General features: G+C 32.6%; 1 protein-coding gene across 1 annotated transcript in view; it reads left to right on the top strand.

Annotated features, from left to right (window-relative positions):
* The window catches only part of ROBO2 (roundabout guidance receptor 2), a gene marked incomplete at its 3' end in the record, with an annotated part of 571,084 nt that overhangs the window by 494,171 nt on the left and 57,633 nt on the right, over positions 1-19,280 (top strand). Inside the window, exons 15-17 of the mRNA XM_081301980.1 lie at positions 4,446-4,677; positions 7,538-7,662; positions 9,949-10,120. Of these exons, the coding sequence (XP_081158106.1) occupies positions 4,446-4,677; positions 7,538-7,662; positions 9,949-10,120 (529 nt within the window). The remainder of the gene's footprint in view (positions 1-4,445; positions 4,678-7,537; positions 7,663-9,948; positions 10,121-19,280) is intronic.

Raw genomic sequence — 19,280 nt, 5'->3', positions numbered from 1 at the left:
GAAATGTAACATATTCAATAATATCTCAGGGTATTGTCCCCCTTCAGTTTGTAGTTACACCTATGGTAAGAATGTGTTTGAAGCCAGGCATGGTGGTGCATGCCTGTAATCCCAGCAGCTTGAGAGGCTGAGGCAGGAGGGTCGCAACTTCAAAAGTGAGACCCTAAGCAACTAAGTGAGACCCTGTCTCTAAATAAAATACAAAATAGGGCAGGGAATGTGGCTCAGCGGTCAAGTGCCCCTGAGTTCAATCCTTGGCAAACCCCCCACCCACACCCACCAACCACCACAAAAAAAGAAAAAAACGTACTTGAGAGAGATAAGTTTTAGTGAAAAAAGTCTGATTGGGGGTGGGACCAGTAGCCAAAGAAATTGTAATTTTGTAATATTTTAACTTGCTAAATGTGTAGGTTATTTAAATTATTACACTGTTATCATTTGAATGACAGATGTATTGGAGTTTAAGGGGAGAAATATATTCTCCAGCCAAGTGATTGGATCTGTGGGCAGCTGAGGTGATTTACCAAAGGTCCACAGGATTCAGCTATCGAAAGGACAAGACATTGTACTGAAAAATTATCCCCATGCCTCACCAGTGGCTGAAGTTACAGCAACAATAGTTAGCAATAGCTAATTTCAGAAAATCAAATTACCACTGTTTTAATGAAGATAGGCAAGATGATTAGAAAATACCTGTTCCACAAAGAAAAATAGTCACTCACTGAACAATGATTATTCCTGTGCTTGATTGTTATCATTGCTGTTCAAGGCCAAAAGGATCACAGACCATTTGACTCCAAAAACTCTCAACACTGACATAGAAAATAATATTGTTTTGAACTCAACTAGAACCAGATCAGTTCCTTAGCAGATAGGCCCATCAAAGAAAACTCACTTTGAATTGTATATTTAAATGGATGTTTTTGTTTTTGTTTTATTGGAAAAGTAGCTATTAAACATCTTGAATGGTTCAATAACAACACTGATTTGAAAGCCCATATATTCCACTTCTTTTTAGTACATCCCTTCTTTAGCAAAGCTCCTTAACATTACACATCTGTACAGTTTACAGTGTTTTTACTGAAATTAGACATCTGATTATTTTTGCACCCTTGAGCTGAGGGTATTATTGAACAAAATAAGTATAGGAAGGCTCAGAAAACTTAAAAGACTAAACTCTGTTTGAAATCAAGGTCTTATACTGGAAGTCTGAAGTTTTCTTTATCATTTCACTTCTTCCTTAACACAATTCTTTTTAATACATGTTTCAAAATACAGTGGTATTTTTTTAAATCATATAAACCTATAAATTTGTGGCCAGACTCTGATTGCAATCAACTCTAAGAGCACATTTTTCTTCTCCTCAGAATGTTAATAAAACTAGTGACAAGCATATGGTTTAACTTGAAAATGATTACCTGTCAAAATGAGCACCACACGTTAGTGGTGTAGAACACACATCCAATAAAAGCCAGCCTATTTGTTTAAATGGTAATGCTCAGCATTTTCATTTTTGCTTCCACCTGTAACAACAAATTTCCTCTCCCCCCAAATGCCTGGCAACTGCACAAACTGAAGTTAAACCACGTGGCTATTAAGTAGGCCATTACTATCTAGGGGTTGGAGACGGTGCCCACTGAAGTGAGCAAGGCGATGTGGGGTAGTAAACATTAGCTTCATAAAGTCCCTAAAACACTTAATTAATGAAAACCAAACATGGATAAAACCAATTTACCCTGATTTACAGACTCCCTTCATCTGGAAACAGCTGCTTAATGTTCTTCTTAAAAACACAGCTTGCTTCTTTCAGTATTAACAAGCTATTATTGTGAGTTATGTCTTTCTTTCAGTATATAAATTCACTTAAAGCCAACACAGAGAAGTTTATAAAATGTAAGCTTGATGTTGTTTTAACATATGCTGCAAGGGTTTTTTTTTTTTTTTTCTTTTTTTTTTTTAAACTTTGACAGTTTTGATGAAAAGCATCACTCTTTGACTCTTGTAAATTTAACTTTTTGCTTCTTGGTTGCCTTATTTTATGATGTCAGAATGACTCCTGCTTTTCAAAAAAATATGTCAGTCATTATGAACACAAACTGGTAACATGGATGAGGACGCAGAGACCACAAGCTTCTATGTTAGACCTGGGCTCCCCCTTTTCCTCTTTCAAATTTCTTTCTTTCTTTCTTTTCTTTCTTTTCTTTCTTTCTTTCTTTCTTTCTTTCTTTCTTTCTTTCTTTCTTTCTTTCTTTCTTTCTTTCTTTCTTTCCTTAAATGGGATTTTACACATTTACTAAAATGTCATTTTAATGAATTATTTATTTATTTTCATTGGTTTCTTTTAGTTATACATGTCAGTAGAATTCATTTTTATATAATACTAAAGCATAGAATATATTATATTCCAGAGGATGTACTTACTATATGGTGAGATTCACCGTGGTATATTCATGTATATCCATAGGAAAGTTTTGTCAGATTCATTCCACTCTCTTTCCTTTTCCCATCCTTCCTCCCTTCCCTTCAATCCCCATTGTCTGCTCCACTGAATTTCTATCCCCCACCCCCTGATTGTGGTTTAGCTTCCACATATTATTATTAAGAGTGCTTAATAATAATAATGTTTTCAGTGAAAACATTCCACCTTTGGTATCTGGAACTGGTGTCTTTTACTTAGCATGATAGTCTACAGATCCATCCATTTACTGACAGGCAAATATCGTAAGTCATTATTGATATAATCTTCTACAAGTATACCTGTAATTCCATAAAAATCTTTGAGGGTTAGAAAGTTGTCAGATGGGTGAAGAAATTTATATTTGTTGAGACTCATCTGAAGGCTGGAATTAGCTGTATATAGATACACACACACTCAGACCCATCAACTTCATAGAGATTTCTAGCTTGGACATTCTGAACATGGAAAAAAATTGTTCCATTGTTTTGATTAAAGTTCTGCATTTTTATTATTTGAAAACTAATAGCTTAATATTCATTGATTTGCTGACTTCCTTTAACAAACAAAACAATGATGAAGCTAAATAAGAGGTGTTAGAAGTTAATTCATGAAAACAACATTTTTTGTTCATAACAAGCTGACAATTGAATAAAGAATTTTTTTAAGAGTTAACATAACCATTTCCATCATCACCTTCTCTCTTTTTTCTTTCTTCATAACCATTCTGAAATGAGGTGATTTTATTTCTCTCCATTAATCTTTGCTTTTGATTTGAAAGTAAAATATATCAAGCTTAAAGCTTCTTAGTATATGAATATTAAACTATAATATGAGATATTAATTGAAGAAGTTACCATCACCGTTTATGCTTCAATACAGCATCTTAAGAAATAGGACTGGAGCAAAAACTCTTTAAAAATAAAGAAAAAAAACTAAAATTCCTTTCCCTACAAATGAAGAAACTCTGAGATGCCTGTGAAGAGTGCTTAATAAATGTACAAAGGGAGCATGTTTATTTTTCTACTTGCACTTATATTGTTTGATTTTCATGTAATTATCATGAGACTGAACAAAAATACATATAAAAATACATATGAAAAGTTCTATTTGATTTAAATTTTAAATTAAAAATCTCAGATCATTATTAAAAATAGCTAGTGTCTCTTAAGTAAATGAAAACGTAAGAGAGTTCGGTTGTGTACAGAGCAGGCCCACTGAAAGAATAAGAAGTTACTGAATTAACAAAAACTTTTTCATGGAATATTTGGTAATGGGTATAAGCTTTCATATGCATTTAAAACATTAGTACTTGTTTCACAACTGAAATCTCTTTTATATGCTCTCTCTAGCCACAGGGTGGTTACACATTTGTCCCCACTTTCCTTTCCTCTGGTAAACTATTCTTATTGCAGATAGCAAATCCTCTGACTTTTGTCCGGAAACTACCTCCCCTTCCCAACTCATTGAGCTTCGTCTGCTCTTATTTCCTGGGGCCTGTCATTCATTACATTTATTTCTGATATGTGCTGTAACTGAACTTGGCCATAGTAGGCATGATAATGCCTACCTTCCACCTGGACTCAAAGTACCATGAGGCCAAGAGTTGGCTCTACCAACTTTTTCCATTTTATCCCCAGTGCTTAGCAGAATTCCTGGCAGCTACTAGTAAGAACTCAAGAATGTCTAAGGAGCAGACAAGTGATGAGAATGGAAATCCCTGAAAAATACCACATCACATATAAAACCATAAATATGGGCTTTGAATGCAAGAGAGTTGTCCTACTCTTCATTTTGGAGATAATGTTGGGGGCAATGTGAATGTGGGATTGGAAGAGGTTATTGGAAGCAGGGAGATGAGTTAGAAAGCCCTGGTCTCACTGAGATGATAAGTGTGTGGATTGAACTGGAACAGAGAAGAGAGGATAGGTCTCTTGTGAATCTGGCACACCTCCCTTCAGGTTCAGAGGGTCTTTGATGTGTTTTCCAGGTTGACCGCCAGCCTCAGTTTATTCAAGGCTACCGAGTAATGTATCGTCAGACTTCAGGCCTACAAGCCACCTCCTCATGGCAGAATTTAGATGCCAAAGTCCCAACTGAACGAAGTGCTGTCTTAGTCAATCTGAAAAAAGGAGTCACTTATGAAATTAAAGTCCGACCGTATTTTAATGAGTTCCAAGGAATGGATAGTGAATCTAAAACAGTCCGTACTACTGAAGAAGGTGAGTATCCCAATTTGTAATGTAAACCAAACTTATACTATGAATAAACCAATTTCTCTTACAGTTCTATTTTAGTATATTCCTTAGAAAACTAGACAGAACATTTAAAGATATATGGGCTGGGGTTGTAGTTCAGTGGTAGAACACTTGCCTAGCATGTGAGGCACTGGGTTGAATCCTCAGCACAACATATAAATAAATAAAACAAAGGTCCATTGAAAACTAAAAAGTTATTTAAAAATAGAAAAATATATAGCAGGCACTGTCATTTTTCTCTTTGTATTAGGAGAATTGTACAGAATCTGACAAAAATGAATATAAAAATATAAATAGATTCTGAATTTAAATTCTTCTTAAACATTTGCCCCAAGTTTTACATGTTTCTGTGCCCTGGAATTTGATTGTAACATATTTCCATATATTTATGTGGGTGCAGTTCATAGGGACAGACTATAGAAAATACAAGATCACAGGTTATTTACAGTGACTACTCCTTTTTTAATGTAGTAGAATGTGATATTTTCTTTTATCAGCCATTTTCTACTGTGGGCATTGCCAGTCTGAAACATAAGTTCTGATTTGGATGGTTACTTTCATGTTTGTAATACCTTTCTTCTTAGGAAAGTTCTTGCCTTCTCTCTAGTCTTGAAAATTTTTTACCCACAGATACTTTAAAGTCAATCTATGATGGACCAAAGATTGATACAGGTTTCAACTAGTCCATTTATAAAGTCTCCTTCAATAAGCCAGAGACTTATAATGAATATTGATATTAAAATAAAAATGTGGGATGACAAAACAAATCCCACCTCTTGTTTTTATACTAATTTTATGTGCACCAATCCTAATAAAAACCTTTTGTCTAAATGTACTTCATGCAAAAAGATATTTTAAAAAAGGCTTTAAGAAAATGTATATCGTTTGCATATACTGACAGGTATGTCTGACCAAAGAAATTTTATAAAATATAATTTTTCTATAATATAATACACAGCAAAAATAGAATGTCCACATTAGTTTACAGGCATGAGCAGAAAGCCTTATTTTAAAGGCACATTTGGTTCACTTTTAGGATACGAAAAGAAAATGCAAGATTGATAAAAATTGGTAATATTTTCTCCAGCATTAAATTTTACCATATCTTGCAAGTGTAGTACTAATGAGCAGGGTGGATAACTCCAATACAGAAGATCATGTTGGAATCCTCCCTCCAAAAGTCAGTTTCACTGCAGTTAGGCTTTTCCTCTGGCTTAGACATTTGTCACCATTCAGTGTACATTCATCTCTGATTTCTGTGGCCTTGTGAAAGTAACAAATGGAACTCAGCTGGGCTATGTCTGGGAATGATGAGCAGCGATTTGGGTTCTTTCACATCTGTACAAAGAAGCTGAGTACCAGAATAATTGACCTGTCAGGAAGCAGGCCTGGTGTTCTCGCCAAGCCACCAGCGAGGAGAATGAAAAGCCAGTTTCAAAAGTGTTATTTTTCAGTGCAGTCTACTTAATAACTACAAGGCTGGTAGAAAAGTGGTCAGATTGATGTCATCATACCCCATTTTACAGCAATATTGTCACATAGAGGAATAGGAAATGAGCAATATTGTATTATCACATGTCTGTGTACATCCTATATCTCAATGTAAATATGATCATTCCTCTTTGAAATTTATGTCCTGACAAGTTTGCCAAACATGGGAAAAACCTTATCAATGGGTCTTTAAAATATCTTTTAGATACGATTTTTAAGGGACTAAACTGCAGAATATAAAAGCATTGATGATTTTATATTAAAAATCCTTTAATGTCATAAAATTCCTTGTTTTCTAATTATCAAAGAATTTTTATGTAGAATCCTTATTATGCTTTCTCTACATTTGGTTTAAATTCAGAGATTCACTGAAAATAAATGAGTTTTTTTCTGCAAAATTAATATTTCTTAACTCTCAGATGCACTGTATGGAATATGCTTAGTCTAAATTCAGGAAAACCTTCTTGCTTCCTATTTCTCAGTACAGTGGTAATTAGTTATAGGAGAAACTATAAAGGAAGAGAATTATTGTTGGAAATAAAAATCTGACTATTTCACATTTGACCCAACATGAACCTGTTTTCATATTTATCATCATAGTCCCTTGACCATCCATATAAAATCAGTTTTAAATCTTAAATTACGGGTCAGTTTATGAGAGTCAATTATTGTTCCCAGTGTGAAAGGATTGTTTTTCTTTGTTGGTGAAATTTATATCTGTGTTTCAGTTTTTATTTACTAAACACAATCAAAAACAATATTTTTAAAAAGACTGTCAATAATGCCACTATTCAGAAATAACACCTGATAAAATTTTGAGATAGATTCTCTCAAAATAACACTGAGTTGCTTAGTGCCTGGCTTTTGCTGGGGCTAGCTTTGAACTTTTGATCCCCCTGCCTTAGACTCCCAAGCTGCTGCAATTACTGGCGTGTGCCACCAAGCCTGGCTTCATTTGACTGTGATAAATTTCTTACAGTAGATCATTTCCTTTTCTGTGAAATTAAGAGATGCTTCTACCCACTGAGGTTATGGTGATAATGAAAATTGACATTTGGTACTGGGCATATAAAAACCACTCATTAGCATGTTAGCTGTTAAATTTATTATTTAGTGCATGTTTTCCCACCTGTTGTATTTGTTTTAATTTTTTCATTGAGTTTAATGGCTTAATTCTCAAAAAAAAATTGTCACTGTTAAATGCTATATACAAATTTAGAACTACTGGAAGCCAAAATGTCATTGGTCTTGCCTTTCTATTCATATTTTGTAAGCAGTACTAATGTACACTGAGACTCAAAGTCTGCATTTATTCTAATTACTCCCTCTGCAGCCCCAAGTGCCCCTCCACAATCTGTCACTGTGCTGACAGTCGGAAGCCACAATAGCACAAGCATTAGTGTTTCCTGGGATCCTCCTCCTCCAGATCACCAGAATGGAATAATCCAAGAGTACAAGGTAGGGCCTGCATGAAGAAGGAGGGTTTATGGATAGTTTTTTGGAGAAAGTTCAGTGCATATGAGAAAGAGACAGCTCTAAATATTCTCTTTTCCATTTAAAGTGTGAAGTGATTATACCTTTGTATGACAGGTAAGGAAACAAATGCATCGGGAATCACAACTTAACTTTAAGATTACAGACACACAACTGAGTTGAGCAAAAAACCTACAACAGAGGAATGATTTTCTATATGGTATGATTCAGGAACCAAGGATTTAAAGGGATGGGGATAGATGTAGGTAGTAAAGATGTCATCCCAGAAATTGCCTGCATGATTAATATTAAATTCTGTGTAAGGGACTTAGGGCAGCTGTTTTAAAACTGGTTCTCAAGAAATGGAGAGAGATTTTGGATTTAGAGGGGATAGTGTAGGGACAGAAGATGGCAACACCAACTTGTACTCTATATTCTGCTTTTATTTATTTATTAAGATTTTGAAAGATATTTCCCTTGGGGTGGGGGGAAGGTGATCATTAAAACAACAAATTAAAAAAAAAACTTAAAAAAAGGTTTGTCTCTTTTATTAATTGGTAAACTTGTTGTTATTTAGAAAGAGTATCTGTTGTTTTATCCTCATCCTTGATGTTTAAGACACAGGCCATGTCTAAGGATTCAAAATAAAATTTTGCCTAACTGATATGATTAAACCATGGATGAGTGTAAAACTTCTTACTAAACTTTGTAAAATTTGAAAACTATGTTGCTATTAGGAAATATTTCCAGAATTCTGAAAACAACTTATACAATAAAAATAATATAATAAAGAACACCTCACTTTACTTCAGAAATCCATAGTTGGTATGTGAAACAAAGTTGAAATAGTTCACTCAAAAGATTGCTGATTAAATTTTATCTCTAAAAATATCCTACATTTTAAATAGAACTGTATTAAATTGAAGGTCAACTTGGAAGCACATGAATGGACTAAAGCATAAGGTTTTATTTTAAAATGATTACCATCACATTATCAGCAAACATTCTAAAGAAGTATAAGAATAAATGCCTTCATAATAGGGTAGTTTTGTATATTCTCAAGTTTTAAAATATTAGAACATTGTTTGAACACTAGATAATTAATCACTATGGTGTATATATGTGTGTGTGCATGTCTATGACTTAATTCGGTGAGGAATTTGCTTTAGGACCATCTAGGTCTGAATACCCTAAATTTACTTTCAATTAAATTTTGATAAATTTATTTACAACATGATGAATGTTTTTCATAAATTATAAAATTTTCCACTCATTATAAATCTGTCATATTTTGTTAGCAAATTTTATACATAGATGAGGGATAAATATTCTTTTGTTAGGAACACAGATGTCAGATATAAATATGGAACAGGATGCACAAGAATTATTTTGCTAAAAAAATTCAGGGACTTACCTGTTTCAGAAACAAACCTTATGTATTCCTATACATTCATCTACATGTAGATTATGAAGTATAATATGAATTAAAATAAAGATATGCAGCAGAATTATTTTACAACCATTTTACAATTACAGTTTTTCATATCCCTAAAGAAAATATGCTCTAAAGTATGATTTTTTCTTGGAGTAAAGACCTAGGTGCTTTAACATCAGTGTCTACAGTCTTATAACCATTTTATTTTTGTGTGTTTCTGTGTGTCTCTGTGTGTGTATGTGTGCATGTATTCATCAATATAAAGATTTATTAGTGTCAATGTAAATATTGGCTTTAATCTCATTTTAGTCAATACCTATAACTTAGGTCAATTAATCTCACTAACTACTTCTGTGTAAGTTAATATTTTCTTAAATGAAATATAAATTACTTAGATGTACACCTATATGCCTTAGACATTATAATTCATAACCATCATATTTTAAATAAGTTAAATGCACAATAAATTTTGATAAATTAAGTGGAAAAAAGTATGTGTTTTAATGTGTACCAAAATGCTATTTCCAACTAAAGACCATTTTCTAGATAGGTGTTAAAGGAATCACTGTTTGTTACAGATTATTTATCAGAATTCCTTGATATTATATATATATAGTTGAATGTGGGATAGTTTTATTTTCTTTTATTGTTCTTCCTTTAATTCACACATATACATAAAATGCAGGAGTTGGACTTTGGGAAATGTCATTCACAAACATTTCTGTGAGACCAGAAAATAGATTGGTCACAATTAAAAATATTTAATCAATTATAGTCATTTAGTTACCACAAATGGGATTTTCATATTTATGTGTTTTCACTTTCCCTTTTTGTAGATCTGGTGTCTGGGAAACGAAACACGATTCCATATCAACAAAACTGTGGACGCAGCCATTCGGTCTGTAATAATTGGTGGATTATTCCCAGGTATTCAATACCGGGTAGAGGTTGCGGCTAGTACCAGCGCCGGGGTTGGAGTAAAAAGTGAACCACAGCCAATAATAATCGGTGAGTATCGATGTAGGTGCTAAGTACTTCAGCATTAGTCAACTGACAACAAGGTAGATTGGTTTCAATCTACATCTTAACCTTGGATATGATATGAACATACCATATGGGCAAATGACTGAGTAGGATTTCCTACAAAAATGATATAAGTTCTTGTACTCTTAAGACACCCACCAGCCTCTTGAATCTATAATCATTATGAGTTTAAAAGATGAAAGGTATTTGAAAATTATTTTTAATCACTAGCTTCATTTGTAATTTTGGTGTCACTGAAATATTAAGTAACTGAAAGGAGTGCATCGTGTCTCAAATCTACATGCTTCTTAGCCAGAAAAATGTCAAAAATTAACCAGAACCAGGCCAAAGAAACTTAGTAATCCAAATATACTATCCAAAAGAAATTCGTGTTAAATCTACTTCCATCATTGCATGGAACTCTTCTCTATCAACATATATTATATTTGTCTGCTCTTGAAGTGTATATAAATGGGATCATGCAGAATATGATATGTTATGTCTGTTTTTTTTCACTAAGCAGTTTTTTGGTGATTCAACCATGTATGTATTATGCAATTCACATGTTTTGCTGCTGAGCAGGATTCAGTTCTATGAATAAGCTGTGTTTTGTTTATCTGCTTTTCTCTTGGGAGAATGAACATTTTTCTGTAAGCCTTTACAAGGACACATGTTTTCATTTCCTTTGGAGAAACACCTAGGAGAGGAATTTGTGGGTAATAGGGCTTTATAGTTTTGACTTTATAAGGAACTGCTAAACAGTTTCCACAATTTCAAATTTTAAAATTTAATACTCCCAGCAGCAAGGACAAAGACTGTCAGTTTCTCTGCATTATCACCAACATCTGATGTTGCCAGCCTTTGAAAATTTAGCATTCAAGTGTATGTAAAACAGTAACATCCTTGTGATTTTACCTTGAATTTTCTTTAATGACTAATGATCTCAAGCAACTTTATATGTGCTTCCTAGCTGTTCACATATTTTGTTTTGTAATTTTGCCAGGTCTTTGCCTCTCTAAACTTGGACTGTTTCTTGCTACTCCTTGGGGAGAGTTGTTTTTAAATTCTAGAGATAGATAGATAGATAGATAGATAGATAGATAGATAGATATACACACACAAACATATATCTCACAAACATTTTCTCCTAATCCATGACTTCATATTTATTTTCTTAATGTATTTTGATGAACAAAAGTCTTAAATTTTAATGAAGTACAACTTATCATATTTTTTTCATATTTGTTGTTCCTAAGAATTGTGTTCTACTTCTAGATATTGATGACATTATCTCATACTTCTTCTAGAGGCCTTATAATTTTAGCTTTCATACATAGGTCTGTAATTCAGTTTAAGGTAATTACATGTGGTTCAAGGATTAATGTTTATGTATGCATATCAAATTGTATAGGCACACTGAAAAGACTTGTTTTCCTCCAATTAACCACATACACATGGATCCATTCCTGGGTTCCTTATGTTTATAATGTTTATATGGCAATTATACTGTCTTGATTACTGTATCTTATAGTAACTCTTGAAACCAGGTAATATGAATACTGCCCATTATCTTCTGCAGAATTGTTTTGGCTGATAATAGGTCTTCTACCTTTCCATATACTTTTCAAATTAATGTCAATTTCTACAACATGTTGAAAGTGTGAGTGAAGTGCAATGAATCTATCCATCAAAATTGGGTAAACATTTTACTCATGATTTTTTTCTGTTCAGGACATGATATACTTCTTCATTATAGACATCTTCAATACTATTTCAGAATATTTTGTAGTTTTCTATGTATGGATGAGCTTACATGTTTTGTTAAAATATTTTGTGTGTACTTAAAGATTTTTTTACTATGATAAATGGATTTTTGAAATTTCCTTTTGTTTTACATTTTACATACAGTAAATTTTTATATTGCCATTCTATCTTGTGGCCTTACTAACATCTCTTGTTCATTTTAATAGTTGTGAAATGCCTTTTTTGAGTTTATTAAAATGACCATATTTGGGGGGGGGGTTGGTTTATTTTGTTTTAAGGTGGGCGGTGGTTGTTGACAGGGTCAATTCTAATGAATGGTTTTCAAAGGTAAATCAACTTTGCATTCCTGGGATAAATTCCACTTGGTCAGGATTGTCCTCTATATGGATGTTTCCGGATTTTATCTACTGACATTTTGTAAAGAATCTTGCACTTATAATTAATAGGTAGCATTTTTTTCTTCTACGATCTTTGTCAAGTTTTGGAATCAGAGTATCTGGATTTATAAAATGGGTAGGAAGTATTTCTTCCTCCTCTTTATTCCTCAGGAATTTTTGGAGAGTTTTTTCATTATATCTTCCATTAATATTTGCTAAAAATCACTGATGATATCCATTCCTAGAAGTTTAATTTTGATTTTTTTAAATTCAATGAATGTAGATCTGTTTAGCATTTTTTTAAAATTTTTTCTTGTATTGGCTGTGGTAAGTAGATTTTTAGTTTTGGCCCAAAAATGAACTAATTCATCTAAGTTATTGAATTTATTAGCATGTGATTAGTTGTATTTCCTTAAGATCTTTGTCATGTCTGCAGAATATGTCCTAATTATGTTAGATTTTCTTCATTGTGACAAATACCTGAGAAAATAAACTTAGAGAAGGAAAGATTTATTTTGACTCATGGTTTCAGGGGTTTCTGTCCAAGATCAGCCAGTCCATTGCTTTGGGCCTGACTTGATCATGGCAAAATGGGCATGTCAGAGCAAAGTTACTCATGTTGGCCCAAAAGCAGAGAAAGAGGAAGGGGCTACAGATGGAATATAGTTTCCAAAGTCATGTCCTATGGAAGCATTCCTTACAACTAGGCTGTATATCTCACATACATTTTCTCCTAATCTATGAATTTTCTTTTTTTTATTAATTGTTCAAAACATTACAGAGCTCATGATATATCAACTTTCATACATTTGACTCAATTGGGTTATGAACTCCCATTTTTACCCCAAATACAAATTGCAGAATCACATAGGTTACACACTCACATTTTTACATAATGGCATATTAGTGACTGTTGTATTCTGCTACCATTCCTATCCCCTACTATCCCCCTCCCCTCCCCTCCCCTCCCATCTTCCCTCTCTACCTCCTTTGCTGTTGTTTGATTCTCTCCCCTTATTTATTCCCTCCCCCTTGCCCCTCACAACCTCTTATAATTTTGTGTATCATTGAAGGTCTCCTACCATTTCCATATGCTTTCCCTTCTCTCTCCCTTTCTCTGCCCCCATTCGTCTTTGTTTACTGTTAGTCTTTCCCTCATGCTCTTCCTTCCTGTTCTGTTCTTAGTTGCTCTCTTTATATCAAAGAAGACATTTGGCATTTGTTTTTTAGGGCTTGGCTAGCTTCACTTAGCATAATCTGCTCTAATGCCATCCATTTCCCTGAAAATTCTATGATTTTGTCATTTCTTAGTGCTGCATAATACTCCATTGTGTATAGATGCCACATTTTTTTAATCCATTCATCTATTGAAGGGCATCTAGGTTGGTTCCATAGTCTAGCTATTGTGAATTGTGCCGCTATAATCATTGATGTGGCAGTATCCCTATAGTACGCTCTTTTAAGGTCCTCAAGGAATAGTCCGAGAAGGGCGATAGCTGGGTCAAATGGTGGATCCATTCCCAGCTTTCCCAGGAATCTCCATACTGCTTTCCAAATTGGCCTCACCAATTTGTAGTCCGGCCAGCAGTGTACAAGTGTACCCTTTTCCCCACATCCTCACCAACACTTATTGTTGTTTGACTTCATAATGGCTGCCAAGTATATGGAAAGGTAGAAGGTCTATTATCAGCCAAAACAATTTCAACCTCCTCCCTAGAATGTCATCAAATTATTAATTTACCAAGAAGATCAGAGCCTTATGATCTAATCACTTCCCCAAAACCTCACTTCTGAACATTACTGCATTAGGGACCAACACATGAGCCTTTGGGAGACATTCCTGAACCAAAACATAACAGTAGCATCTTTCTTTTCTTCATAAATACTAGGAATTTGTGTGTACTTTTCTGCCTATTTTTTGTACCCCTTTGTGACTGCCTCTCTCTCTCTCCCCACACACAGTTATTACTATTAGTCTTTTTAAAATATACTTTTTAGTTGTTGATAGACATTTTAGTTAATTAATTAATCAATTTATTCTTTTATTTATGTATTTATTTATTTATATTCAGTGTCTCCCACATGCTAAGCAAACACTCTACCACTAAGCTACAACTCTAGACCTTATTCAGTCTTCATAATGATTTAGGAATTTTAATGATATTTTAAAATTACAAACATTTGACTTTTTCAGTTTTGTTTTCTAATTAATTGTTTTTTGCTATTTCATCTACTTTTATTTTGCTTCTTAAGACCAATAATTATTTAATTTTGGGGACATTTTTGGTTTTCTGATATGAATATTTTAAAGTTTTACTTTATTTTGGAACACTTCTTCAGCTAAATATTACCAATTTTGATATACTGTTTCCATTTATTATGAAGTATAAAATTTTTCATTTTTTATATATTTTTGTTCTTTTACTGAGGTAATTTGTAAATACATTGTATAATATACAAATGTTTGGGGAATTTTCCAGATATATTTTTGTTCACTGACTTCTAATGTAATTCCTTTAAGGACAGAGAATGTACTTTGTGTGAATTTAATTTTTTAAATATAGAGTAATTTTATGGCCCAACACTTAATCTTGTATGTACTTGTATTTCATAAATGTAAAGTAAACTTGGTAGTGTTTTACAAGTCATTAATGACTTTCTTTCTTTTTTTTTCTTTGAAATACAAATAAAGGGTCTGGAAATCTATTATAATTATGGATTTATGCATTATTTTTCTGCCTACAATTTTGTTTCATGTCTTTGTTAATTTGCTTAAATGATCACATTTTAAGAATGTTAGCTTCTAAATGAACTTATACTTTAGCATTATGAGATTTCCCTCTTCAGTAATAGCCCCCAAACTTGCTTTGTCTGATACTAATATAGCCATCTTTATATAGGCAGTGTAGTCTCTTTCAAGTATTTGCAAGATTTGTCTATTTTCCAGTCATTTTTGTTAACCTCTCTTTCATTGCATGTAATGTGCACTTCCGTTATTTAATTTACATACTAACAGGTCTCATTATTTATATATTCTGATTATTTTTGCCTATTAATCATGGTGTTCAGATTATCATTAGTGTATTTATTGACACGTTGGAATTTAAAATTATCAACTTGCTATGGATTATCTGTGTTACTTTCTGCATTCTTTGTACAAACTTAGGAACTTTCAGTTTTATATTTTATCTCCACTAATGGATTTTTAAATATGTTTCTATATTTGTTTTTTGTTGTTGTTATTGTTGTTTTTAGTGCTGATCAAACCCAGGGCCTTTATGCATGTAAGGCAAGCACTCTACCAACTGAGCTATAGCCTCAGCCCCTTCTATATTTGTAATGGCTTCTCTAAGATTTCCTACAAGGATCTGAAGTAAAATTTCATTTCTTTCTCTCATCCTATTTAATTAGCCATACCATTTATTTCTAAATTTGTGATAATTATCAGTGTGTAAATTATAGTGCATGATTTTTTTTTTTTTCTGTAAGGACACAACCATCTTTCAAATAAATTTAAAATAAGAAAAAAAAATTTGGTTACTCCTATGCACCTGATACTCTGCTCCATAAATTTAATCCCTGAGCTTTCCCAGTGCCTCCTTGTCGTTAGTCATGAATGATCTCAGTCATGTTTGGGTGACCTATACTGCATCACATGTTCAAAACTGTCTCCATTTGGAAATCTGTGAAATAGTAAAGATCCCCTGTTTCATTCCTGTATCTTAGAGATCCCAATAACATTCTTTTTCTTATGTATTTAATCTGGTCTTGTTTGTGATGTTTGCATATGTCCCATGCCTGCTATTTCTTCCTGGGTAGAGGTAAAATTATCCAAGGAGATATTCACTTAATATATTATATTTTTCTGATATCCAATTTCTATTTCCTTTCTTTTATATTTTTCATTTCCCTCTGATATTTTCTATACATTCATTCATTATGACTTTATTAACATTTTAAATCTATAACCACATTATAACAACTGCTTTAAAACCCATTTCTCCTGATTTCAATGTCTGTGTTGTATCAAGGTATATTTTTATTGAGTATATTTTCTAGTTTTTTACCTTGGGGTATATTTTTCTAGTTTGTTGTTATTGTTTGCTTATTTTTGCATGTCTGGTAATATTTATTCTATACTGATTATTGCTGATGACATTATAAAAATTGTATTATCTGTCAAAGTATGTTAAGTTTGTTCTAGAATACAGTCTAGGTAAATACCTAGAATTTTTCCTTTTTTTATTATGTCAGTATGGGATTGTTTATGTGTTCTCTTTATTCTTAGAGCATAATCTTGGTTTGATATTTACTTTGAAGGCATGGCCCTCCTAGGATTTCAATGAAAATTGTAATATATTTATCGGATCTCCCTAACTTGATGCAATTTAAACTTCAATCATTAAGTTATTTTTAATAGCTATCAGATGAAACCTCTCTTCAGTCTTTCATCTTTCTAGTTTTTGATTTTCATGAGATCCTTGCAATCTTATTCCTACATGCATAATTCAGGATTCACCCTAAGATTTAGGGAGGGGGGTCATTTGGAGATTTGGGAATTCACTCTCCACTGCTTTCTTTTGCGCATAGTTTTCCCCTTAATTTTCAGTAAGTATTGCAGTCCTGAACTCTATCTTCTGGCTCATCATACCCTTAAGAATGTGACTTTTGAGACTGGGCTCTGGCTTCCCTATATTGCATGAGCTAAGTATATCTCTAAGGTGGAGGGGGCTTATCAATACATATTTCCTCTAATAGAGCTTTTTTTTTATCTCAAGAGTCAAATCTCTTTCAATTAGCTCTGTTCTTATTGCTTGGCAGGGCCATTAATTTTTTAAAAAGTATTTAAAATATTTTTCCCAGAATTTATATATTTTCAAAATATCTGTCATGCATTTGTATAAGCCAGTTAGCTTTTAGATTCCATGACCAAAATACCTGACAGGAACAACTTTGAGGAGGGAAAGTTTATTTTGGGCTCATGGTGTCAGAAATTTAGTTCATGGTTGTCCAACTGCATTGCTCTGGGCCTGAAGTGAGGCAGATAATTATGGCAGAAGGGCCTACTAGAGGAAAAGTTTCATCTCATGGCAGGAAGGAAGCAGAGAGAGAAAGAGAGGAGAAAAAATCATGGACAGATATAGTCCAGGCCACACCCACAGTGTCCTATTTCCTCCAGCCCTACCCCACCTGCCTACAGTTAACACAGTAGTCTGTTCAATTTATTAATCTATCAAGTGCATTAATCCACTGATGAGGGTACAGCTTGCATAATCTAATCATTTCACCTTCTGAGCACTCTTGCATTGCCTGACACATGAGATCCTTGGGGGAAATTTTAAGATCCAAACCATAACACCAAACCCATTATTCTCTGTTTATTTTTTTGAAGTAGCATATAGAGGCTATATTGCTAGTGACTAGATGATTATTTCTACTGAAAAGTATTTAATATGTATATATTTAAACTCAGTCATAATGTTAAAACATTTAGATTACCTGAGTTTTCTGTTTTATATATTAATAACATTGAAGAGAGAAAGTTAAAGTATTACCTTTTCTTTAAATTGCCTTCCCTTTCTTAATTAGTTGTACAAACTGAATTAATTTCTTAACCGGAGGGAAACCTACAATCTTACCCTTCTGAGATTTTCTAAGATAAATTGGAATAAGAAAGAAATACAGGTATACCCAAAAGGATTTAATTGATACATAGATACATATATGATAATATATATGTATATAATAATATATATGTATATAATAATATATAATATATATATACACACACATACATACATATTTATTTCTCTTACAGTATTTAGAAGTATGCCATTAATTGTTTCCCTAAAAACTATATATGAAGCATATTTAAATGCAATAGTTCAATGTGAGTGCCCCTAGATAGATAAGTAAGAAACTTATTTTTTGTGTCTCCCTACTATATATATATATATATATATATATATATATATATATATATATATATGGTTTTATAGTAACATAAATTAATAAAGTCAATTTATGTATGTGTATATATGTATATATAATGGATTTATTAAATATAATTATTATAACTTGAAGATAAGTAAGATTACCAAATAACTATATTTGCATTTCATGTTTTATTTTTATATACTTTAGAAATAAGTATATTTCTTAAGGAATGGCATTTTTATCTTTTCCTAGTGACTATTTGATTCCCAATATATTGGAGAGCTATGACTCTTGGAGGCAAAGAAAAAATAACAAATATAAGATATAACCAATCCCTTGTCATGACAATCAAAGTTATATGCTAAACAGTTTTATAGTAACATAAACTAATAAAGTGAATTTAGATTATTTTAAATCAAAAAGTTTTCATTAGCTTTTCAATCATTTACAAGAGATAGAGTCTCCAAATGAATAATGAGTATTTAAAAAAAATTTAGAGTACCACAGAAAGATTCAAATTTTCCTATGAAATTAAAAATATCTAGTAAATTATTTTACTATCTTGTCTTCAGATAATTAGAATATGTTGTGACTGAGGGGTAATGATAGAAGGTAGAATTATAGTAATTGAGTAGATGCATGTGCACACACACATACATACACAAGCAGAGTTCAGCCCCCAAAAGTCTATTTGTCTGAAGAGATTTATTTCTTTTTAATATATACTGTTGTAGTGAGAAACCTCCTAATTGTTTCTTTAATTATCACTCCATATCTACCTTCACATCTTGTCTGATAACATTATCTACACAACTGTTATTCCTAGTTGAATAGTGATGGCTAATCTCCTTTCTGTTTCAATTTATGCTCTCCTTATTGCTAATTCAGTACTGGAAACAGCATTGAAGTGACTCAAGCTCTCTCTCATTTCCCCTTTGCTTTAATTAAATTGCATATTGTCATTTGATGTAATTTCTGGTTCCTCATTTTACATTTGTCCTATGCCAGACCAAATGTACTGTTTTATCTCTTCCCTCTCAGTTTTCTTCATTTCAAAAGATTCCATA

This window comes from Spermophilus citellus (genome assembly GCF_964194105.1).
Source record: "Spermophilus citellus genome assembly, chromosome: 7".
In the NCBI taxonomy this organism is placed as follows: Eukaryota; Metazoa; Chordata; class Mammalia; order Rodentia; family Sciuridae; genus Spermophilus; species Spermophilus citellus.
The sequence above is the reverse complement of the archived record's forward strand: the minus strand, read 5'-3'. Positions and strand labels throughout refer to the sequence as shown.